The 26741-nt window shown below is 42.9% G+C and overlaps 1 protein-coding gene across 2 annotated transcripts in view; it reads left to right on the top strand.

The window, feature by feature from the left end:
* LOC133352012 (uncharacterized) overlaps window positions 1-23706 on the top strand; it is a 29219-nt gene extending 5513 nt beyond the window's left edge. Inside the window, exons 2-11 of one of the 2 annotated variants that reach the window (XM_061567709.1) lie at window positions 1421-1789; window positions 3473-3835; window positions 4843-5064; window positions 7079-7150; window positions 8031-8132; window positions 13466-13552; window positions 15839-15991; window positions 20308-20388; window positions 22120-22163; window positions 23509-23706. In XM_061567709.1, the coding sequence (XP_061423693.1) occupies window positions 1421-1789; window positions 3473-3835; window positions 4843-5064; window positions 7079-7150; window positions 8031-8132; window positions 13466-13552; window positions 15839-15991; window positions 20308-20388; window positions 22120-22163; window positions 23509-23655 (1640 nt within the window). In that variant the 3' untranslated portion in view covers window positions 23656-23706. Of the gene's footprint in view, window positions 1-1420; window positions 1790-2321; window positions 2442-3472; window positions 3836-4842; window positions 5065-7078; window positions 7151-8030; window positions 8133-13465; window positions 13553-15838; window positions 15992-20307; window positions 20389-22119; window positions 22164-23508 lie in introns of those variants that run through there. The other variant, XM_061567710.1, reaches the window with a different exon arrangement.
* Window positions 23707-26741: the final 3035 nt, after the last annotated feature.

Raw genomic sequence — 26741 nt, 5'->3', positions numbered from 1 at the left:
TAACGCGATCTAACTCAAAAACGTTTATTATAAATTTTGATACTGGCAAAAAAAGGTCCCGTAGAGACAGAGCTTGCTGGTTCAAACTCCCATCAAGACAGCTGAAACAACATGGAACATTTTTTTTTCGATTTAAAGCTTTCGTGACTGCAGGGATTCATCTTCTTGGTTATTTCGGTAAAGTCACGTAGAATGGAAATAATAAAATAATAAAAATAAAACATAATAAAATAATACAATATGTTTTATGTTTATTATTTTATTATTTCCATTCTATGTGACTTTACCGAAAGAACCAAGAAGATGAACATGGAACATCTCTTAACCACCCCACCCACCATCACCACCACCACCGCCTGCCCCCAACTGCTTCTGCCCATCGAGCAGTTGTCGGTCGACAGCTAGCATGTGCTGGGGTAAAGTGTGGGCACTCCCAACTCTTCCAAGCCGGAGCGGCCAGCGTGGAAGGGACGACGACCCTCATACCCTCTAGAGGGGCCTCTCTGGGGCTTTCTACTTGCGGAGGCTTTTCCGGCAGCAGTGGAATGAGCGATCAATGGCAGCGCTGAGCTATTACCCTTAAAATATATATATATACATGAATATAATACATCAATTACACTGGTCAACACACTTTTTCTGGCATAAGGTATTCCAACGGTTTTAAGGTAATTTATATCAAATATTGCATTTTCAATAAAAACTGCAGAAGAAAAATAATAAATAAATGTGGATATCTACATAAAATGATATTATAAACACACTATCCTAAAATACAGCACCATATTTTAACACTAAAGCAGTCACTGACTCGCAACAACTTGCAATCATGAGTGACAGAGTTAATTTCAGGGTAAAATCAATGAAAATGGCGTATGCCGATAGCATAAAAATGAGATGTGATAGAGCAAATCTGAGATCAGATTTGGAATCAGCATCCTGAAATTAGTCTAAAACAGCTGCAAAAGTCCAGGCCAGAAAAAAATGTTTTTTTTGTTGACCAGTGAATTATTACCAAAAAACGATAACGCTAATTTTCACTTGTAACCTCATTCTCTCGTAGAGAGAGAGGACGACTCGGGGTCACGAGGAGGAACCGGAGACAATCAGGAATGCAACTATACCCAAACAAAACATCCATATTATCTACTATGCGATGAGCCAGCGCCAGCAATTGCCAAAGTTCTGCGGTCCTCAATATATATTAATATGTTATTGGCCAATTAATGTGTTTACCTTCATTACATAGATGCATCGTTGACTCCCTGTTATTGTGTAAGTCGCGTACTTGACACACACGGAAAAGCCCAATAACAACAAATAAAGTGATACATTGCAAGTCCTGAAATGTCTTTGACAAAAAGAGCGTGGGCGAGGAATTTCACATTGTTGACAAGAGGTTCTTCCTATGTGTTGCCAGGCCTCGCTACGGGACAACGCTACGTTGGCGTTACGCTGGCAAACGTGGGCGCGAGTACCACCCTGGGCTGCCAAATCGCCGACATGAGCTGGAACAGCAACGAAGCATTTCAAGTCACCTGGAAATGGGCTCCGAGGAATTCTGTCCAAAAGAAACACGTGCAAATATCGAAGCAAAGCAAATCTGAATTCCAAGTGCAACAAGATTTCAAGGACAGGCTAACGAGAGTATCGAAGGAAGGCTACAAATTTGGCGACTTCTCTCTGAATATCTCCAAAGTAAGGCGGGACGATGCTGGCATCTATACCTGTCACGTGAAGGAAAACTCAGCGACGCGGAGTTACGTGACGCATCTCTACACAGACGAAGGTGAGACAGGTCAACGAGTGGCAGCCACTATCGCCGTCAATCCTTTGCACAAAGGAACACTGATTGCGGGACAAACTGGAATATATTTCGATTTAAAGCTTTCGTGACTGCAGGGATTCATCTTCTTGGTTCGTTCGGTAAAGTCACGTAGAAGGGATATAATAAAATAATAAAAAATAAAACAATAAAATAATTCTCACGACGTTTCGGCCACAACGCATGCAGCCGTCCTCAGGTGAAGAACAGGTCTGTCGAGAAGACAGCGACAGCGACACCTGAGGACGGCTGCTTGCGTTGTGGCCGAAACGCCGTGAGAATTATTTTATTATGTTTTATTTTTATTATTTTATTATTTCCCTTCTACGTGATGACTTTACCGAAAGAACCAAGAAGATAAACTGCAATATAGTTTATAGTTTCTGCCTGGGTTTTTTTTTGGAGCTGTATCCTATGGCTCTCTGATGTGTGTTCGGGCTGTGCCACGTGCTGTAAACCACGGTGTCCGACGTTTCACTCCCCGTCCTGGGAGCTGACGAGGAATGGAACTCAGGTCCCCGGGTTCACAGTGCAGCGTGTGAATCATGACACAACCATTACCTCCAGAGACTGTCGACATGCATTCATCTACAGAACGATACGCTGTGGTGTGATGGTGAGCAACACACTGGACTTTCAATTCGGAGGTATGGGCGCCACGGTGGCGAGATGTTAACTACATCGCCTGGTATACAGGAGATCGTGGGTTCGATCCTGACCCTAACACCCTGTATATTTGGAGTTTGCATGTTCTCCCCATGGTCGCGTGGATTTTTCTCCGGGTCCTCCGATTTTCCCTCCACATTTACAATCAACGTGCGCTTAAGAGTATTTGGCTGCTATACATTTCCACGTGATAAGCCACTTCGTTGGGGCATCATTTGCAGCAAAGTCGCTTTTTAGTTTACCAGGTAAGGCCCACTGAGAAATGTAGCTCTTTTTAAATCCTTTATATTAAGTTCACTTGCTTGCGCGCTTACGACCGTGCAAATCTTTTGGTCGTTTTTTAACCCACTTCCCGTGATCCAATCGAGCTGAAATTTTGCACACGGACTCGTTGTGCGTGACAATTTATTTTCGTGAAATTTTTTTTCCAACATTTTAGACTTTTTAGGAAAAAATAAATTATATTTAATTACCAATTGCTTAATGGTGGCAGGCAATCATCTGACCCATAGGTGGCAGCCATCTCAAGCCAGAGGACGAGAGGACTCGAGCCGCCACGCATATAAAGGATTTATAGTGAAAAACTTTGTTTTTACGGGTTAATTTTTCAGAAGCGATTTGGCCACAAATGATAGCTCAACGATGTGTGGAAATGTATAGCAGCCAAACAGTCGACACGCATGTTTCTAAATTTGGAGGGGAAAAACTGGAGGACCCGGACACAAATCCACGTGGCCATGGGGAAGAACATGCAAACTTCAAATATACAGCAGCAGGCGTCAAAGTCGGGATCGAACCCACGACCTCCTGTATACTCTGCGAGGTCGTTAACACCTCGCCACCGCGGCACCCCTACGACTGTTGAGATGCAAACAGCTTCAAGTTGGTTATTTACGGCAAAGGTGTCAATTGCAAAATGACATATTTTAATGCTTTTAAATACGTCACTAATATGGAAAATGTCTTGTCTGTTGCGATCAGAATTCGCCACAAGGACGGCTTCAAATAACATCTATGTGAGAGCCAGCGAAAACAAAAATGCTTCACTGCCTTGCGATTTGTCCAACATTAAACCCCAGAAGAATCGAGGGGTTTCTTGGTTTTTGCATGGCGACAAAAGACAAATATCCAAGTTGTACTTTGAGCGATTCATGTACAACAGTAGCCTCTACAAAGCGCACAGGCACAGCGAGAGAATCGAAGTGCCGCTGAAAGAATTTGAAAACAACGTGTTCTCGCTGCAAATTAACAACATCAACAAGGACGACTTCGGAGTGTACACGTGTTTCGTGTACGACGGCGGCCAGATTTACGAGCGCTCAGTGAGGTTATACTCCGACCAAGGTAAAAGCAAAAACACCTCTTCACTCCTCTGCATAATTGTATCCGTAACCAGAGCAAGGAGTGAGAGCAGTCGTCAAAATAAAAAAAATGGGTTTTCAGTACTCGGTACTTTGAAAGCTGTTGAAATCTAAGCTTTGTTTAAATATATTTAAATATGTATCTACATATGTTTAAATATTTATATATATTTTTTACCGCACAATATATGTATTGAACCATTGTCAAATTTCGATTTAAAGCTTTCGTGACTGCAGAGATTCATCTTCTTGGTTCTTTCGGTAAAGTCACGTAGAATGGAAATAATAAAAAAATAAAAATAAAACATAATAAAATAATTCTCACGACGTTTCGGCCACAACGCAAGCAGCCGTCCTCAGGTGGAGAACAGATCTGTTGAGAAGACAGAGTCTGAATGAATGAATGAGACTCTGTCTTCTCGACAGACCTGTTCTTCACCTGAGGACGGCTGCTTGCGCTGTGGCCGAAACGTCGTGAGAATTATTTTATTATGTTTTATTTTAATTATTTTATTATTTCCATTCTATGTGACTTTACCGAAAGAACCAAGAAGATGAACCATTGTCAATTCACTGTTGGACGAGGGCCTCTCCCTGCTGTGTGGATCGTGGGGGGGGGGGGGGGGGGGGTAATTTCACCATACTTCACCACACACGTCAATGCAGGTTGATGAATGTGAGACGCATTTATATCGAAGCATAGTACATTGAAACAATAAACATCCATAACGGAGGTTTTTGGGTTAGATCGCGTCCGTATGAATGTGTCGTTCAAACCGCCACCACCCGACATGACTAATTAGTAAGGTTTGTCGCGTAAACAAAACATGCCAACTCGTTACAAGTCGAGCACACTGGCAATAACAGCCTCCAGTTGTCGCCTCCTGTTCCGCTTTTAAACGGGACTCCGCATTAAACCAGCAATATAATTATACACGCACGCATTATAAACAATTCCGGATCATAACGTTTCCCGTTTCATCTTTGCAGAACCAATGCCAACCAATGAAGACATTTTAAATTTCGATGGATCTTATATCACCTCGTCGTCGTCGTCGTCGTCATCGTCTTCGCCACACCTGACCACTCCGACTAAACAAGCCCGGTGCCCCCTCTTGCAATGCTTAGTGCCTTCCATTATGGCGGCTGTATTGGTCGCCATTACCCTGTGCATCATCATCACCGTCTACACGCACAGATGGATGTGCAAAGGCAAGATGTGCTTCACTGCCCGTCCCACCAACATTTTTGCCAAAATTCAAAGAGCGATGTCCCCATGCCCCCGCTAGAACGAGCTTCGAGGGCGGGTGCTAAGCCCTGAGACAATGGTGGAAATTCCACATCCCCTTCTCGCGGTGGCAAGTCCATCCAAAAGCACAACCACTGTTGACTTTCTCACAAAGTGATGCTCAGTGTATCGATCGACCGAGAGGGAGGATGGGTCATTGAGTCAACCCCCAAACAGGATTTGAACTCCCCAGACCTTCCGTTTGCAAAATTCTTGGTCTTCCACTGAGCCAACTGGCCAGTTACTGACATTGTACAGGACACACGTGTTTATCCGCGTGTACACTTACTGTTGGATAATGGCCTAGCCCATGCTGTGCATAGAGTGGTGGTTGTTTGACCATAGTCTCCAATTTGGGCAACGCTGGTTGGTGAAGTGGGGGAGGACGGCCGGGTGGGAATGGTTCAAACGTCACTTGCTAGGGAAGTAAACCATGGCCAGGAATGGAACTCAGGTTACCGGGTTCATGCTGCGATGCGCCAACCTACTTGGCCACCGCACCACGCAAAGTCGTGCGCACTGCCACCTTGTACGTGATGTCTGCAAGTCAGGGAGCATGGATGTGGGCACAGAGAGGCACAGGACAACAATGGATCTTACAGCTTAACACGTGGTAGGGCTTTCACGACCAATATCATCCACAATACAGGCTTTTTTGGGTTAGATCGTGTAAATATATAAATGTGTCGTTGAACCTGCAAACACCCGCTAGAGCAAACTAGTAAGGTTTGTCACGTAAACAGAACGTAGCCAATTCGTTTCTAGTACACCACACACCGGTTTGTTGGAGAGCGAAGCCACATTACTGGCGAAACGTCGTACTCAGATTGTAAGCTTTGCTCTCCAACACACCGGTGTGCTGTACTAGTGACGAATTGGCTACGTTCTGTTTACGTGACAACCCTTACTAGTTGGCTGTGTCGGATGGTGGTGGGTTTAACGACACATTTATATATTTACACGATCTAACCAAAAACAACCTCTATTATGGATGATATTACTGCTGGCTACCACGTAGCACAGTCCAGAAGCCTTTACCACCTGTTACGCAAGGAGGTTACTTCATTTCAATCTCTATCCAGGCTGAGTCTGCTTGGCTTTCTAGCGCTGCTGTCAATATCAGGTTCATTCCCAGAGGGAGGTTTTTTTTTCCGATGGTTGCGTAGCACGGGCTCTAAAGGCTCTAAATGTATAACGTATCCACATGATAGTTAACACGTTTCATGAATTCAGCGAGGTTGTGGGGTATTGCGAAAAATGACGATTTAGTTCATTCCAAAATTCCGCATTGCGCAGAGCGAGAAGCAGAGCGAAAAAAATTAACCCGTAAAAACAAAGTTTTTCACTATAAATCCTTTATATGCGTGGCGGCTAGAGTCCTCTCGTCCTTGGTTTGATATGGCTGCCACCTATGGGTCAGATGATTGCCTGCCACCATTAAGCAATTGGTAATTAAATATTAAAAAACTAATTCATAAAAAGTGTAAAATTTGGGAACTTTTTTCACGAAAATAAATTGTCACGCACAACGAGTCTGTGTGCAAAATGGCAGCTCGATTGGATCACGGGAAGTGGGTTAAAAAACGACCGAAAGATTTGCACGGTCGTAAGCGCACAAGCAAGCACGCAAGCAAGCAAGCAAGCACGCAAGCAAGTGAACTTAATATAAAGGATTTAAAAAAAGTGGTTGTTGAAGGCACGTAGGCGACATCGGCAAAATCATTGATTGAACATGAGCCAAGATTAACTCGACAGAATGTGTGTTCTGACCCAGTGCCCCTACTGGACATCTTTGAAAAAGAGCTTTATGGCTCATCGGATTCCTCCAGTACGAATACAATATTCTGACTCTCAATTGAGTCAGGGGTAGTGCCACGACTACGTTCATTGCCGTTACCTGTCCGTTATTAACGCGTTCTTTTTCCAATCGTTTCGCAGATTATTGCAAAGCAAAGAAGAAAACGTGCGACCCAGAGAAAGTGGAAATGCACGGACCTCAAATTTCCACAGGTAAAAAAACTTAATTTGAAGCTTTCGTGACTGCAGGAACTACTCTTTGGTTCTTTCGGTAAAGTCACGTAGAAATAAATAATAATTAAATAATTAGAATACGACGTTTCGAATTGCTACACAAGCAATCGTCATTAGGTAAGAACGAATTTAAGCAATCTTTAGGAAGAACGTAATCAACCAGGTAGGGCGTTGACTGTTGTGTTAGCCGACTCTCTGTGTTGTATTGCATTATATTTCTAAGTTTACTAGGTTTGTATTCTCATTCATTCTTACCTGATGACGATTGCTTGTGTTGCAATCGAAACGTCGTATTCTATTATTTCATTATACATTTTCTTTCGACGTGACTTTACCGAAAAGAACCACAGACTAATTCCACGGGTAACTTTGCAATCTGGTGAACGTCTTCGTGAACACAGCCGATATCAATGCTGGCAAATCGCAACCAACTCGGATGGAGCGTACAACTAGTTTCTTGAGCCTGAATCATGCAGCTTGGATGGGTGACCACACAGCCCACAGATTGTCACACAGTTCGCGAGTAGAGAGGTGGGTGGGAGTGGCAATTTGGAGAGGGTGGGGGGGGAGAGATGGGAGGGGGGCTATGTGGTTGGTAGCAGAGAGAGAAGGCAGTACAGCAAATGGCTGGAATCACGGCCGCTGGTCGAAACTGAGGACGGAATGTCAGCCAAAGGATGGAACATGTCCGAGAGGATTGTCCACTAGGCTGCTGGAGGCGTCTTTGCATCGCAGGACTGCGAGAGATGACGGTTGCTTGAGGAAGCATTCATCCAGCAGTGGAATGACCCTGGCTGAATGGTGGTGATGATGATGATGATGCTGGAACGTAAATGTGGGTTTGTGTCAACGTTTTCAGGTGTATTGCTCCAAGAAAGTCAAGAGAATGATTTCACGGAGATATCCAACAAGCCGAACAACAACCAACCCACCTATATGCCCATGTCCAGTCCTGTCAACCGTAAGTTTCAAACGACGGTGTGTCTGAATTACCTCGGTGAGCGAGTGACTCGTACACTGCACGCAGCGCAGCGTTGCAAATCCGAACGTCGCTTATCTGCCCCGGCGAAGTGACTGGGCCACACCCAGTGGCAGTATTCGGTGCATATCGGCATAACCGTCAGTTTTATTTGTGTGTTTACAAACCCGTCTCTGCACGCACAGTCTTCTTCTTCATTCTCATGGTTGATGTAGGTTAAAGAGCAACGATTGTGAACTAACGTTGAGGTTCATAATCAACGTTTTTGGGTTTAGATCGCGTTATTTATAAATGTGTCGTAACCCTCCACCACCCGACACGGCCCGATGATGCTGGATGCAATTACCAGCGAAACGTCGTACAACTCAAATTGTAAATGTTGTGGTTTCACGCTTCAACACACCGGTGGGCTAAAGCAGTGAACTATTTGTCTTTTGTCAACGTGACACTTTTTTGCTGATTGGCCGTGTCGGGTGGTGGAGGGTTACGACACATTTATAAATAACGCGATCTAAACCCAAAAACGTTGATTATGAATAATATTGGTCGCGAAAGCCTCCCACGTGTTAATCTGACGTTGAGGTGTTCGAGCCGGATCGTTGCATCAAGAGTGTCGGAGTGTATCGCTGCGACGATGCCTCCCGCTTCGTGTTTGTGGATCGAGTGACACGACAACGCTCCAGGGTTCTGGCCTGGGTGGCCACAGTCACGCACTGCCGGAGAGTTTTACATTTTCCATTCGTGCATCATCGAGCGGCTGTTTCTGCCGTGGTGTGTGTGGCTCAGGTTTAGAGGTCGTGGCACGGAAGATTGTGGATGTTTAATAGTCGGCAAACCAATAATCCAGCAGGAATACGATTTGGAAAAAGACCCGAGCGTATTAATTTTAAATAGCTGTTATTTATTGCGTGAGTTTGCGACACGTAAGTGCATACGATTTAGAACAGGGTTACAGGTCTACCCCCCATGTGTACGTTAATTCGATTTAAGATTATTCATTATCATGTTCGTCATAAATTAACATTTGTTTGTGTTCACGTCTCCCTTGTTTAGTTTTTTAGGCTGTTTAAACTTCTAAATTATATTATTTTTTGGAAAAAAAAATCGAAATGCCGATAGTGAATGCACGTTATGTCGTTTTTCACTGCGTACATTTTATTGACGGTTCCAGCACCTCCGATTCGCACGGTTGGCTACGTTCCTGTGCGAAAGAGGTTCAATATACGTCCATGTAAACGTGCGTTCAGAGTATTTGGCTGCAATAAATTTCCACACGATGATGAGCCACTTCGTTGAGCTATCATTTGTGATAGCCAAGTCGCTACCTAGTAAAATTTAAAAGAAATTAACCCGTAAAAACAAAGTTTTTCACTATAAATCCTTTATATGCGTGGCGGCTAGAGTCCTCTGGCTTGATATGGCTGCCACCTATGGGTCAGATGATTGCCTGGCACCATTAAGCAATTGGTAATTAAATATAATATTTTTTCCTAAAAAGTGTAACATTTTGGAAAACATTTTTCACGAAAATTAATTGTCACGCACAACGAGTCTGTATGGAAAATGTCAGCTCGATTGGATCACGGGAAGTGGGTTAAAAAACGACCGAAAGATTTGCACGGTCGTAAGCGCGCAAGCAAGCAAGTGAACTTAATATAACGTATTTAAAAAGAGTTCAGTTTAAGTTGAGGTCTGATGAAAAGTTACAGCAGTGCCACACGCCAGGCTCGGACTCATAAGGGGCCGTCCATAAATGACGTCACGCAACCTAAAGGGGGGGGGGGGGTCAGACATTTGTGACAATGTGTGACGAGGGGGCGGTTTGAGAAATGTGACGTCACATCAAAATGCGCAACTTTAAATAAATATATAATTGTTATAACAACGCTAATTGTTATACCTACACTCCTACAACATCAGAGTGCAGCGCCACATTAAATACTAACTACAATGACAATAGTTTAAAGCGATTTGAAGCATATTTTATTTTCAAAATGGAAATATGGTTTTGGGGGGGGGGCAGAGCTTTGTGACGTCATATTTGAGGGGAGGGGTCAAGAATCGTCCAAAATCGCGTGACGTCATTTATGGACGGCCCCTAGCGGGGGGGGGGGGGGGGAATCGTGATGACCATCCGGCCATCATGCAGACGAAAATGCGCAAATACAGAACAATTTCTATCCAACGTCAGTGGACGCGTCACGAAGTGCATATATTCATGAGCGACGGTGACATGAGTCGCTTGGCAGACAACAAGAGTACGGGGTTGTATCCGGTGCCTCAGTTTCCCACTCGAGATTTCCACCGAACGTCGCCAGGCCGGCTTGGGGCAGGCATCATCGGCCGTGAGGCACGATCACTCGAGTACAATGTACAGTGATTCCATGGATAAAAAAGAAACGCCAATATTATTGTAACCTGCATTCTTTTAAACGTATGGGGACAAAATAAGTACCACGAGGACGACGATGACAAGATGGTTGTGTCTTCTTGGTTCTTTCGGTAAATCTTCTTGGTTCTTTCGGTAAAGTCACGTATTTTATTACTTCCCTTCTACGTGACTTTACCGAAAGAACCAAGAAGATGAATCCCTGCAGTCACGAAAGCTTTAAATCGAAATTTAAGATGGTTGTGGTTTGCCTAAACGATTTGTGAGACAACTTTCTGGGACTCCTGCTGCCTGTATGCGCGTATGTTGAACTTCTTTCGCGCTGTACGTCGCCAACCGTGTTAATCGGAGGTGCCGAATTCAAGCGCTGGCTTAACCAGGACGGCGTTCAAGGAGCCCACAATGCTTTGCCTGGCGGGGGTCACCGTGTGCCTTGCGAGGCAGCAGAATGTCATGGGACGTTTTGGCCAGTCTCAAAGTATGAACATTAACAAGAGGCTTTACCCTTTTAGGCAAGAAAACACGTGTTAAGATGTTCAAATACCAAAAACTGTAGATACCTTCAATTTCGATTTAAAGCTTTCGTGACTTCAGGGATTCATCTTCTTGGTTCTTTCGGTAAAGTCACGTAGAAGGGTAGCAATAAAATAATATAAAGTCACGTAGAAGGGTAGTAATAAAATAATAAAAATAAAATATAATAAAACAATTCTCACGACGTTTCGGCCACAACGCAAGCAGCCGTCCTCAGGTGAAAACCAGGTCTGTCGAGGCGACAGCGTCTGAATGAAACAGCACACGGGCTTGGAGCATATATATAAGCTGGGTTGGAAGGGGGGAGAGACTCGATTAGCTGAGCCTTCTTATCACGGAACTTGTTGAAGGATCTCAAAGTTATGTGGAATCCCTCCCCGTAAAGGCGGTTAAATTTCGATTTAAAGCTTTCGTGACTGCAGGGATTCATCTTCTTGGTTCTTTCGGTAAAGTCACGTAGAAGGGAAATTATGAAATTATAAAAATGGTGCTGTGGTTTTCACACCTGATGATGATTGCTTGTGTCGCAATCGAAACGCCGTGAGAATGTTTATTTTTATTATTTTATTATTTCCTTTCTACGTGACTTTACCGAAAGAACCAAGAAGATAATAAATGCAATTTCCTTTGAAACTGATTGGCCTGCACCGGAGACAGCCTTCTTTGTGGCCTAGTCTCACCAACGTCAGACTAAACAACGCCAAAAGACGAACAGTACAAAGACAATGCACTGTCCGAGCGTCTATTTGGCGTTCGAGCATCTTGAAAAAAAAGGTGTCAGTTTTGTTGCCAGATAAAAGGGTAAAAAAACAATTATCATATTTTTTACTGGCAAATGAGGTACCAATGGTGTAAATCTTGACACGTGTTTTACTGCCACAAAGGGTAAAACACCTATTCTACAATTTTTTTCACCCATCAAAATGTTTCCATCGAAAAGTGTCGCCCGCGCGTGCCGCCTCGCCTCGCCTCGCAATCCGCGCGTGCAATTGCGAAGTCAGCGCGTTGAACTTTCTGCCGTGTTGACAATAAACGCCGCGTCCTGCGCGCCGTCATGGAACAACAGATTTGGAACTTATCGAAAGCCAGGTCTGGGGCTTGGCGATAGTGCTGGGACATTCATGCGCCACTGCTCGTGCGCGTGGAAACATTATAACATTATCTTTTTGGTTCTTTCGGTAAAGTCACGTAGAAGGGAAGTAATAAAATAATAAAAATAAAACATTATAAAATAATTCTCACGACGTTTCGGCAACAACGCAAGCAGCCGTCCTCAGGTGAAGACCAGGTCTGTCGGGGAGATTATTTTATTATGTTTTATTTTTATTATTTTATTACTTCCCTTCTACGTGACTTTACCGAAAGAACCAAGAAGATGAATCCCTGCAGTCACGAAAGCTTTAAATCGAAACATTGTAACATCACTTGCAGGCGTGTACGAGGGAACATTTACAGCCCTTTGTCAATTGACTGCTCGATGAAGGCCTCCCGCATGCCGTGTGTGCAGTGGTCGAAATGGAAATGTACAAGGCGTGGTATGAAACCTATTCATGCTACAGGACCACTTTCACTGACGCTTCCTCTCTGTGTGGAAAGATCGAAGAATAGAAATACGAGCTGTTTACAAATGTGGTTAGTGCGCTGCGCTACAAAGTCGGTGGCCCGAGTTCGACTCCCGTTCACGGCCAACACCAGTGACGATGATCAGAACCGGTCCTGGGCCTCCCCTAGCTCGACTCAGCCTCAAATGAGTACCTGGTGCGGTGTTTATGTCATCGCCACTAGGGAGACAAAGGCGGCCGGGCGTTGTGCTGGCCACCCACCCCCTAGCGTGCCGTACCAGCCTTTATAGGTGCTCGCTAACAGCATTTGCCTCAACAATTGGTTTAGGCTACAGGGAGAATCGTTGTCTTCTGTACATTGCACACGTGATATGTTTTTTTACATTAGCGACGTGTTCCAGATATTTGTATGAATCCAAAAATTCGACCGAGGTGTGAAATGTCAGATAATCTGGGGGAGGGGGGGGGGGGATTGTTTCGGATTGAGCATGAAGTATGATGTCCCTTCCGTGACATTACATCCACGCTTTTCTCGCAAGAAGTGGTGTTACGTGGCGTCGGGTGAAACCTGTTCTTATTTTTCAGATTCACAACGAGTTTGCGTTTATACTCTTTGGTGTTTTCGGTAAAGTCACGTAGGTAAAAAATAAAATAAATTACAAATGAAAACAACTAAATTAAATCACGACATTTCGGAAGCAATTTAATTTAGTTGTTTTCGTTTTTAATTTATTTTATTTTTTACCGACGTGACTTTACCGAAAAAAACAAAGAGTATGGATCCTTGCAGTCACGAAAACTTCAAATCTAGAGTTTGCGTTTCTCTGCAGGGCCTGCGACGTACGAAAACATGCAGAGGATGGCAACGTACAGCAGCAACACGAGTGACCTGGCAAAGACGAAGCACAGCAGAGCGAGTAAGCGTGAAACTGGACTTGATCCATCGTGCGTCTTGTACTCGATGTGAGAGCAAACTGGAGATTCCTGAGAAAACCCACCGCCCATACGAGGCGATAACACTCACAGCTCCATACAGATAAAGTCAAGGGTCCATTGCTGTGCAAGACTGCCATGGACTGACTATCTTCCAGCCCAAGCCTATAACACCTGGCATGCTCAGGAAGTCTCTCATCCAAGTACTCGCCAGGCTCAACCCTGCTAAGCTTTCAAAAAATTTGGTTGCCTTACAAAATTAAACATGGATCGAATTATTTTCCTGATTCCCAATGATATTCCAAGTTGGCCTTCCTAGAAAGTCACAAAAACCAGTCATTCCCACTTGAATGTTTGCGGCGAGCAGCGCGAACACTTTGTGTCGGAGAAGAATTGCACAAATTGCTCGTACAGCAGTTCACTGCAGCTACATTAGGGGGCACACCTCTGATGCGACCCGTAAAGACTGTACGACACACGACAAACACATTCCTCCTGCGGAGGGAGCTGGTAGGAACGTTGGGTTGCTCGGTCAATGGCCAGGGTCAACGGCGGCGTGGTGTATTCCGCAAATATGCCCGACTGTGAGGGCGGGCACAAGCCGGCGTGAGTAGGTTAAACGTTGAGTTTTATAAGGGCACCACGGGGTGACCAGCCGCTTCCCCACCCAGCCCCACCCCTCCACACCCTCCCCACTCAGGCCCTCCCCACCCTCCCCTCCCCACCCAGCCCCACCCTCCCCGCCCTCCCCTCCCCATCCAGCCCCTCCCTCCCCACCCAGCCCCTCCCTGCACGACGGACACAATAATCCCCTGTGGGCTGGTGTAACCAGGAGGTTCCTACCAGTATAACAGCGATTGTTTGAGTTCTCAGAGTTGGAAAGAAGCCAAGTTAAATGAAAAAAACATTAAGTATGAACTCAAAAAGACGACGATGAGTCTCATTTGCAAGAGGGACATGGGTCACCTAAATTACGAAAGAAAAACAAATCATATGAACTACAGCAGCGAAGCAAATATTAATCGTAGCAAAAAAACAATATTCGCACTTGAGAAATGTAACGTAAGATTCTGTACCTTGGTTAAACAACAAAAAAAAACCTTGTTTGTCTGGTCCGAGCCACGGTTCGCCGGTCATTCGGTTAATCTTAACAATTAGCGACTCTGCCTGCATCACGTTGCGTGGGCACAACGGGAATTGATCATTGTGAAGATTAAACACATAACCAGTGGGCAGCGTCAAAAGACGCAGAGGAAAAGCTGCACAAACAGAAATCAATCTTAAATCATACATTCCATACTCTTTGGTTCTTTCGGTAAAGTCACGTGACTTTACCGATAGACCCAAAGAGTAATTCCTACAGTCACGAAAGCTTCAAATAAAGTTGAATACATCCCCTGTAACGTAGGTCGGTTTGGGCAGATTATTTTCATATTGATCACGGTACGAATACAATTAAGCTACAGGCACATTAAACGGGTATAATTATGGTGGCTATTGTACTAATATATAAACAGACAAGGATTGGAGTCAAACTCAGTTGCAAGTGAAGTTATCACTTAGCGGGCTCAGACCATACATTCGTTCTACTTGAGATTCCAGTTTTAACATGGGCGGCTGATACCCGCATTCAAACCCAAGATCTCAATTGTGGTAGCTCTTCACCTAACCCATAATCCTTATCCCTAACCCTCACCTGGGGATACAATACATCGGGTGAAACTACTGATCATTGATGGGGGCAAATATGTGTTCCCGTGGGAGTGCAAATATTCGGATGGGGAAATATATTCAGTGACACTGGCTCTGTGTGTCTGGCCCAGTTAATAGCCCTCCACCGCCACGTGTCATTTAACAGCGCTTGAGACGAAGACCCTCGTTAATGAGCGCTTGTGTCTGTTTCATTGCTTTCATGGCTTTATTTTGGTGATTTTTTTAAAAGTTTTTCGGTTTGGCCATGTTTGTTTGTTGTAGTACAGAGTTAGACTGATGGCCTTAATCTAAGTTGTCTTGTGGTTGTTGTTGTTGTTGTTTGACTTGCATCCCACTGGGATTTTTTTGCACACAGTGTTGGTGTACGGTGCTTTTTCTGCAATATTTTGCTGTCTTTTCTTGGATTTTCTGTTTGCACATAGTCACTTTAAGATGTTTTCTTGTTCATGTTTTTGTTTTTTTGTCTGTTGCGGTTGCACCCGATTCAAGAGCCGAATGGCTCACAGGGCAAAACCTAATAAATGACAACTTGAAAACTTGAAACTTGTCTGGTGCAGAGCGACCCAGGCAGGCCAGGCGATGCAAAAACAAGAACAAGCCTCCTGCACCAGCTGCTGCTGCAGCTCCAGCTGCTGCTGCTTCTTCTGCTGACACTACGACTGCGCCACCTGTACCTATTCGACACCAATCCAAGAGAAGACCTCATCAATGTAAGTGTCATGAAACAATCCTCCGAGCTGGCTGCACGAGAGACGATTTCGATGCTCCATCTCCGTGAAGGATAGAATTATCTTGGTTGGATGCCTCTCTGTTGTTAGTTCTCAACTGCCAGCCGTCACACGAGCAACATGCCCTTCCGCACCCATGTACCATTCCAAACAGCCAATATTGTGTGTCTAACGTGCGCATGTTCTTAGATTAATGTGTTTCTCTGTGTCCCTGGGCGTGATTCCAAGCGTGCACCCCTCCCTGCGTCTTTGCACACGTTTCAGCATTTGTTATATTTTCTTTGTCAATATCCACGCTTACAATCTATGCATCATATCAATTAATTTCGGTCAGTCAGTTTATTACGCGTGAGGCCCTTTGAGCTAAGAATCCCTATTCAATGGTGACCCAGCCTTCAATATATGCCACGCAGTTTGCTTATCAAGGCTCACTGACAATTCTATAACTACATAATTTTTATTTTTTGATTTAAAGCTTTCGTGACTGTAGGGATTCATATTCTTTGTTCTTTCGGTAAAGTCACGTAGAAGGGAAATAATAAAATAATAAAACTTCAACAATACAATTTTCACGACGTTTCGATTGCAACGCAAGCAATCATCATCATCAGGTGTGAAAACCACAGCACATTTTTTATTTTGTATTATTTCCCTTCTACGTGACTTTACCGAAAGAACCAAGAATATGAACTACATAATTGTCAATGAGAGTGAGTTTATGTGCATATCAAGTGTCCTCTGCTGCCCACAATGTAGCCTAGAACACCTGTTATATACATGACAGTCACCCTTCCATGTGCTATGCATGTATGTTGAACTTTTTTCGTACCATACATAGCTAACCGTGCCAATCGGAGGTGCTATCCAGGCTCAGTTCTGCTTAGCTTCTGAAATTTGATGAGCTTGTGTGCATTGTGGGTGATTTGGTCGAGGACAAAACGGCGATCTTTATTTTTTATTTCACAAAATCCTACAGTCCCCAATGATTAGGGACGAGCTTAGTAATGCGTGTACATTTCACGCTGTTGTTCCTTAACTCGAAACCATCAATGTGCGATGCAAATTCTATCTTCAGGCCGCAAGGCTAATCGGGTTGTTAAAGACATGCGGCCGCCGGCTTATTCACGACAGATCAGCTGCCTGCGTAAAAGTTAAACTGTTGAGTCAGCCTGGGTTTTTTCAAATCGTCCACGTCAATTGTGGCCAATAGATTGTAACGTGAACAGAAAGTGTGCACGGAAAGAACTAATCGAGACCAATGGTTTTCTATGCGGAACAAACCCAATGGGCACATCATGAACAGACGTGTATATTTTCCACCTTGTGTATAAGTAGCAGCATCCTATATTTAACCGGGAGATTAAATACGCACATTGAAACACATGACACATTTCCTCTTATTGAAGGGAGACATGAGTTAAACAGTCACTTAAAATACAAACGGAATTAATATTTTTCAAAAAATCACAAATGCGTTATGATGACGATGATAATGACGGAGCGATACAATGAAAGAACTGAGTGGTGCTGCGGTAAAATTAAGTGCGGTGCACTCGGAACTCCGTGGCTCGAGTTCGATCACCGGTCACGGCCCTCGACACGGTAGATCACTCCGCACACATTTCCACCATCTACGGCCCCGGCACCACCAGCACATTCTTCTCCCGGCTCCAGTCTCAGCTCTCTTCACGCCCTCCCTCTGTCTCTTTTGACCGCTCCACCTCCCCTCCCTTCTACGTCTTTGTCGGTGTCCCCCCCCCACCCCCATCAAGGGTCTGTCCTAGGGCCCTTGATATTCTCCCACCGTATCGCACCTCTTGAAAGCTGCCATTTCTTCACTTGACTTTCCCCATCGATTCTTCGCAGGCGACACCCAGATTTTCTTTCCAATTCTCCTCCTCTACCCCTGACCTTTCCTCCCACATTTCCGACTGCTTGAACGACTGTCCAATCCTGGTCGGCACGCCACGGCCTCACTCCATCAATCCTTCTCAAACTGAAATAATGTTCGTATCCTTCTGCCAGAGGTCGCAAACACTCCCCCAACCCCTATCACTACCCCTAACCCAAACACTACCCAACCCCTCCCTAACCACTACCGCCTGTCCTCCAGTCTAGGCCGTAATAATAATATGCTCAAAATGTCCCCCCCCCCCCCCCAATATATTGCTATAAAAAAATTACTGCTATGCTATGGAAATAAAAATAACAATTTGCTATACCTTGCATAGATTTCTGTTTATATTATTGTGGTTATTTTTGTACTTTATTAAATCCCAATCTCTGCCATTACATACAATGAAACAAGAAATTGTAAAAAAGGTAAAATAGAGCAATGTAAGACTATTAGACATTATTGTAAAAAATAAATAAAAGTCCATCCCATGTGTTAGTGAATTTTTCAATATTTTAGCCAGGAAATTAGTTTTCAAATTTAGATATTTTTCTGGGTTGGGACCCCCAGACACTCTGGAAGATTTGGTCCCCCCCCGATGTTGACTCCATGGCTACGGCCTTGCCTCCAGTTACCATAACTACACCGCCACTTATAATAACCCCTCTTTATTTGAAACACAATCATCTCACGTACAATTTAATAATTATTGTAAAGCGCTTTGGACTAAGGCGCTATATGAATCTATAAAAGACGAGATAAGATAACACGAGTTATATCTAAACCAGTCCAGACCAACGCCCTGACCTTCACCAAACTATGCGGACCAGGCTGGTGAAGTATGATTAAACAATCCCCACATCTAACGAGCGAAGCGGTAGTGGATTAACAAAGTAATGTCAATTGTTCTCTAAATTCAGGGCAGAACACGAGTGAAGTTACCTTCTCATTCTTTGGGTCTTTCGGTAAAGTCACGTAGATAGTCTTAGGTTTTTTCGGTAAAGTCACGTAGGTAAAAATAAATAATAAAAATAATAGAAATAATAGAAATAAAATAATAAATCATTAATAAATCGTGATGTATTATTTTATTTCTATGATTATTTCTATTATTTTTATTATTTATTTTTATTTTTAACTAAGTGACTTTACCAAAATAACCTAAGAGTATGAATCATTGCAGTCACGAAAGCTTCAAATCTAGAATGACGTAGATAGGTTCAAAGAAAATAAAATAATAATAAGAAAACGACGACGTTTCGAGCGCAACACAAGCGTTCGTCATCAGGAGGAGAAAAGAGGCGGAAAGCTGCCGAGGCAGACTTTTTAAATCTTTAAACCTCAACAGCTCTACCCCTCTTTTTTATTCATGATGACGAACGCTTGTGTTGCGATCGAAACGTCGTAGTTTTTTATTATTATAATTGTTTGTTCTTTTCTTTGAACCTATCTCCGTGACTTTACCGAAAGACCCAAAGCATATGAATTCCTGCAGTCACGAAAGCTTTAAGTCAAGATATAAGTTACCTTCTCACCCATTTCTCGGACGAGGGAACACAAACTACGAGCTCTGACATGAATGGGCTCCCTTGATTACCCAGCATGGACCCCCAAGGTCTCAAGGCCCTCGACATTTGAATCAGTTGCCAAGCAATCTGCTCTATGCACAGCAAATGCGCAAAGGCGGTGGATGAACATATACTCATTAAAACAGTTTTTTTTGGGTTAGATCGCATAAATATATAAACTGTGTCGTTAACCCGCCACCAATCGACGCAGCCGATTAGTGAGGTTTGTCACGTTACACAAAACGTGGAAATTAGTTACTATTCGTGAGAATTTGATTGTTGTATATTTTATTATTATTTCCCTTCTACGTGACTTTACCGAAAGAACCAAGAATATGAATCCCTGCAGTCACGAAAGCTTTACATCAAAATGAGTTACTACTTCAGCCCACTGGTGTGCTTGAGAGTAAATCCACAACATTTACAACTTGAGTACTGTCGGCGTTTCGCTTGTGATTACATCCAGCATCATCGGGCGATTTTTACATTCATTTTTTACGTGACAAACCTTACTAATTGGCTGTGTCGGGTGGTGGCTGAGTTAAGGAATTTGTACTTACGTGATTTAACCCAAAACACCGTTATTATGCATCATATCGGTAGCGTAAAACCTACGTGTCAGGGTCAAAATATACTTCGGTTGATTTTCTTAAATGTATTATTAAATAACACGTGTACTTTTTGGTATTTTTATTTTCCACAATTTATTAAGCGAAAGGAGCAAGGCACATAGTAGACTGGCATCTCCAAGGGCAGGGGTTAGCTTGGTACACGGGCATAATTGTGTTAAGTCTTCTCAGTGATTACGTGCCGATGTTAACACTCTCTCTGCGCAGCGTTGTACTCCGACTTACAATACGGATACCAGGAGAACACCGTGTATTCCTGCATCAACGCTCCTTCGAGAACATGGCCAGGTAAATCGGCGACAACGCGTGGCGGTGACCATGGAACTCCCTTCCTTTGGCCCTCTTTGCTCTCGACTCCCTGCCCATTGAAATCGAGCCTTGACCAGGCACGTTCCTTGATACGTCTGCCTATGGCTGCCGCTGAAAAAATCAATATGCCCACTAATTCTCTACAGTGCCTTGAGAATGCGGTCGCATTTAGATGCTATGAAGATCTACATTCCACTGCATTTCGCATGTGCTATTGGCATCATACGACGAATACTGCATTCAGAAATGTTGCGGGATAGTTTCACAGAATGGTTGCACAAGAGATTTTACGCAACCGATTCTGAACAACCTTTCGACTGGCCCTTTTATCTTTACACAATAGAGGAAGCATTTGCCCACGCACTCTGTGAGATTCGTGCGATATTTAATTTCTCAGTACATGCTGGAGTTTAGCCAATTAAGTTGAATATCAAGTTACAATAATGATAATGATTTATGGTGGTTTTTTTGGGCAGTCATTGGTGATCAGGATTAGACTATCAACTCGCAACACTTGTTGTCCTTCCCCTGCACATCAGATAGCTCCGTATGGTGCTAAAGAAGTTCAACATTCATCATGGGCAGTTGAAAGCCATACTTGCAGTCATTGTCGTCGATCGCTGACTTTAAATCGCTACTTTCATGTGAATTCCTGCCCATCCGCCAATGAACAAAGAGTTATATTCTTGGTTCTTTCGGTAAAGTCACGTAGAAGGGAAATAATAAAATTATATAAATATAAAACAATAAAAATTCTCACGACGTTTCGACTGCAACACAAGCAATCATCATCAGGTGCGAAATCCACAGCAAGAAATTTTGAAAAAAGTGGCGGTTTTTCCTAACCAATAATATGAATCCCTGCAGTCACGAAAGCTTAAAATAAAATAAATAAAGAGTTAGTCGAGGTACAACTATTAATTGCCTATGAGAGACCACTTTGTGCATTGTTTAGACTTTTATTTTTTCATGGATGCTGTGTTTTTTATTCCACAATATAACGCCATCATGTTTTAGGCCTCATCAGCATTGACAATTAATATGGAAGATTTAAATGAGTATTTATTTTAGAGATAAAGCACACTAATTGATAATAATCTATATTTAACAATTTCGATTTAAAGCTTTCGTGACTGCAGGGATTCATCTTCTTGGTTCTTTCGGTAAAGTCACGTAGAAGGAAAGTAATAAATATGTTTAATTTTTATTATTTATTACTTCCCTTCTACGTGACTTTACCGAAAGAACCAAGAATATTTAACAATTTTTTTCTTAAAAAAAATATATTTGTAATATTGCTATGATAATATTGCGATTATGATTTGCTACGTATTGTTCATTTATTTCACTGTAACTCGTTGCGTTTGTCGGAGAAGCGGTGGTGTTGTTCTTTGTTTATGAAACCCGATTTGAGAGCTCCTTGGCTCACAGGGTAATTGAAAATAATCGGGAACTGAACTGAATGCGGCATCTCAGTGGTGTCAGCTCAGTGCTCTGACCACCCAGCCATCAGGTCACCTCATTAATAATTAATTTCTCTATTCCAATTTGATTTGGCTCACACTTCTCTACAGTCACACCGCAAATGGCCTTGTCAGATTTTTATTCGGTTCCATTCACGTACGATATCCATGCGTAGAATTTCCATACCTTGCGTTGATCCAAAGATTAAGTGGCAGTGGCACGCGACCTGTGGTTTTTGTTTTGAAGGCGAGAGCTGTGGAAACTCGGCGAACGAAGAAGAGGAGAGACTGGTACGTTCGAGTGAGAGCATGCTTGTATCTTCTTGGTTCTTTCGGTAAAGTCACGTAGAATGGAAATAATAAAATAATAAAAATAAAACATAATAAAATAATTATGTTTTTTTCAGTAAAGTCACGTAGAATGGAAATAATAAAATAATAAAAAATAAAACATAATAAAATAATTATGGTTTACTTTATTATTTTATTATTAAAAAGTTATATTTTATTTTATTATTTTATTATTTCCATTCTACATGACTTTACCGAAAGAACCAAGAAGATGAATCCCTGCAGTTACGATAGCTTAAAATCGAAGCATGCTTGTATTTGGTGTAAATTAGCATTCTCTACCGTTGTCATTGAATGCCGCCATGTCACTGTTTGAGTATTTTCTCCGGTAATTTCAAAATTATTCTGCAAGCAAAAATACTTTGAGAAATATTTTCAAGCTAATTAAAAGACCATGAGAGATCATGGCTACCGATGATGCTAAAACCATCCCGATCAGAACCTAACTCTATAAATTAATCTTTACACTAAATCAGGCTTGCCTGGTCAAGTATAACTGATGAAGTTTGCAAAGTACATGTACGCATTCGCTTGTGCAAAGTCAAGAGTGGAGGTTTGTCTTATGGATGGACTGGCCTTTGCCACAAGCACATGGAATGTTCACCCCTGGCTCAGGGCGATCGATGCAAATGAGCAAGTCTGATGTGCTCGTTTTACAGGGATACTCTTTGATGTGCATCAGTTCTGTCCACCCGTCTGTTACATGGGGCAAGATAATGTTCATAAGGTCGTAATCATAATACGTATTTATACTCGAGGAATCCGATGTGCTATGAAGATATGTTTTCACAGATGTTCAGTTGGGGCAGGTCAAAACTTTAGTATAAGTTGCGTTTCTATTACAGACTTACCCTTTTCGAAAGTAGCCAAATTGACCAGATGGTTAACCAAATCTTGGAAGACACAACCCAGAGAAAAGGGAACGACTGTCCTGTATCTTCTTGGTTCTTTCGGTAAAGTTACGTAGAAGGGAAATAATAAAATAATAAAAATAAAACATAATAAAATAATTCTCACGACGTTTCGGCCACAACGCAAGCAGCCGTCCTCAGGTGAATAATGAATCCCTGCAGCCACGAAAGCTTTAAATCGAAATTTGACTGTCCTGTATTGCAAAACACGAACGGGACATTTTTCACAGCTAACCATTGACCTCCATACTGTCAAATAACACGGCACTACCTAGGCGTAAGTTGGAAGAGTTGACCGCGTAGTCCCGTGTACGTGCACCGTCTTTTCGTTCTCAACCATTCGGCGCCTCCGCTCGTGCATGCGACGTCTACAGGGACCGGCAGGAGGGGAGCTGCTCTACTCGGAGCTGGACCACGACGTGGCGACCACAAACCGCGCTGCGTCCGACGACGGCGGTGGCGGTGGCAGCAGCGTGGGGCTCGCCCTGGAAGACAACGAGCTGTACGGAGCGGTGCCCTAAGCGCTGCCGCGTCCGTGGTCACAAAGAGACAGAGACTGCCCTTCCCCCCCCAACCCCGCAACCACCACCCCGGCTTCTGACTTTTACATAGTTGGAGCAGCTGATACGCGAGATATATGAATAATGAGTAAATGATTGCTTATGCATGTATGTCGATGGTATGTTGTGAGTGGATGTCAGCCCACGTGGCCACAGAGCCATGTGACAGCCTGCTCCTCCAGCAGGTGTAGGGACACTGGTCCGTCCGACACCCCCTGACGGACTTCACAGCCGAGGATGATGCGCGCCACGGTCACCCACAACGCGAATTCACACAGGGCGCTGCCGGGTAGTCGTACGCCCCATCGGTGTTCGGAAGCATCACACAACCCCTGGGCACATTGGGAGCGGTGGTCAGAGTTAAGGGACCTGTCCATCCACTTCCTCACGACTGATCTAACGACCTCGCCACATATCCATCAACCCGCACTGACCAGTACAGGGGAGCATGGTTGAACGATCCGCATTAGCGTCATGGCGTAGAGAAGCCTTCGTTCGATGGTGGATTGACAGATCGCTGTAAAATGAATGTGCTTAAATACTTTTAAAAATACATTACATTATTTATAGATTTGAAGCTTTCGTGACTGCAAGGATTCATATTCTTAGGTTTTTTTCGGTAAAGTCACGTAGGTAAAAATTTCAAATTAACAAAAGTAAAATAAAAATAAAATAAAAATCACGACGTTTCGGAGGCAACACAAACTTCCGTCTTCAGGTGGAACCGTCACAGCACGATAGCTGTATCACTTGAAACGTCGTGATTTTTATTTTATTTTTTATTTTACTTTGATTAATTTAAATTTTTTACCTACGTGACTTTACCGAAAAAACCTAAGAATACATTACATTATACTTATTATCTCACTTCCCAACTGCATAACCGCTCGCTTAGGAAAAAAATGTTAACTTCTCAGCTTACCAACCGCATTCTAGACCACAGCTTACAGAGATGTATGTGATTTCAATAGGTCGTGGTGCGTGAAGCGATTGTGCATCCTATGGTTACACCCTTTGCGTCAAATCCAACATGAATATATAACGATTGTATTCTTGGTTCTTTCGGTAAAGTCACGTAGAAGGGAAATAATAAAATAATAAAAATAAAACCTAATGTAATAAAATTCTCACGACGTTTCGGCCACAACACAAGCAGCCGTCCTCAAGTGAAGAAACAGAGTTGTCGTGCAGCTTGCCTACTTTAGAAATAAGACAGAGTCTTAATGAGACGCTGTCTTTCCGTCTTAAATAACCAGGAATATGCTGAATATTGTTTCTAAAGTAGGCAAGCTGCATGAGAGAAAACTATTTTTGATTATAGTTCCTCAATTTCTACTACGTCGAGTGTTGGACAATGATGCTTTTCATAATCAACGTTTTTGGGTTTAGATCGCGTTATTTATAAATGTGTCGTAACCCTCCACCACCCGACACGGCCAATCAGTAAAAAAGTGTCACGTTGACAAAAGACAAATAGTTCACTGCTTTAGCCCACCGGTGTGTTGAAGCCACAACATTTACAATTTGAGTACTCAAATTGTCAACAGTTCGTCGTTATTATAAAACTGTCTTTACACTTTAAAGTGTTGTATTGATTTTAACAATTTGAGTACTCAAATTGTAAATGTTGTGGCTTCAACACACCGGTGGGCTAAAGCAGTGAACTATTTGTCTTTTGTCAACGTGACACTTTTTTACTGATTGGCCGTGTCGGGTGGTGGAGGGTTACGACACATTTATAAATAACGCGATCTAAACCCAAAAGCGTTGATTATGAATAACATTGGTCGCGAAAGCCTACGTGTTGAAATGATGCTTTTTTAAATCACCTTGAAATTCAACCGACAGTAACACGACAGATATATTCGTCATCGAGATTAGTGGTGCCTAACCACTGATCTGCGGACAATTTGGGCCCACTCGTGCTTCATAAATCCATGGGAAGTGGCCAGATAAACTCTTGCAGTGAATATTTGTTTTTGTTTCGCAAGAGACCAACATCTTTTCGTGAACGGTGGTCCACGAAAAATTATTGAGGGTTGAAAGTGGCATCGCGGGTGCAGAAACGTTGGGGAGCCGTTGTCAGAGATCATCATGATATGTATTCGACAGTTTGTTAATTTATTTTATTTCATGTTGTATATTTTATTGATAAAATGCTTATCCGCGACTTGAATGCATTTCCGATATGTACATTTGTGTATTTTGTCAACAGTTCGTCGTTATTATAAAACTGTCTTTACACTTTAAAGTGTTGTATTGATTTTTGCTGTAGCCTCTAAATTGACAATATTCATATGAAATATAGCTAAGTGCATTATACACAATCCTGAATTTCACATTTATGCAGTTTATATTTTATGAATTACGTTTATCAAGCGCATTCTGGGTGCCTTAGTAGGTTGGATGGGTAACAGATGGCAAAGGCAGCGATGTTGTCAGCAGAGGACAGTGCAGAACAATCCATTGTTGTACTCTACTGCACCCAACGTCTATGCTCCCTGGCTTTACCAACTCTAACTGACCAGCGTGGTGAAGTATGGTCAAACAATGTAACTGCCAAGACCCACATGGTGTAGGGAGCTGGCCCTCATCCAACAGTGGAGTGATAAAGAGGGCTCGTGCATATTTCTTATAGCTTGTGACTAATGTGATAATACGGCAGACCGCCACGTATAACCACTGCAATGAAATTATTTATAAAGATCAGGCTCATAAATATGAATTTGGGCAACGAAGTTTCATTAGTGTAAGTATTCTTAATGAGGGATGGGTGGTGTGTTCAATGTGTAGACGTTGGGAATGCAAAGATCATTCCTTTAGATGTCATCATTCTTTTTTATTTTTACGAAATACTGTAGCCCACGTCTTAGAAGTCATACAGTAATAGGAATTACATTATTGAATGTACTTTTAGCTAAATTTAACAGTAGTTCGTTGCGTATATAGTGTTTACTGACATCCCCTGAGGTTTGTATGCATGTTTGGTATTTTGAAAAAGGCCGTATAAAATACGGATACAATTCACCGATATTTTCTATGCACAT

Source organism: Lethenteron reissneri, chromosome 39, assembly GCF_015708825.2.
Source record: "Lethenteron reissneri isolate LAM-NWPU_2019-01 chromosome 39, ASM1570882v1, whole genome shotgun sequence".
NCBI lineage: Eukaryota > Metazoa > Chordata > Hyperoartia > Petromyzontiformes > Petromyzontidae > Lethenteron > Lethenteron reissneri.
The sequence above is the reverse complement of the archived record's forward strand: the minus strand, read 5'-3'. Positions and strand labels throughout refer to the sequence as shown.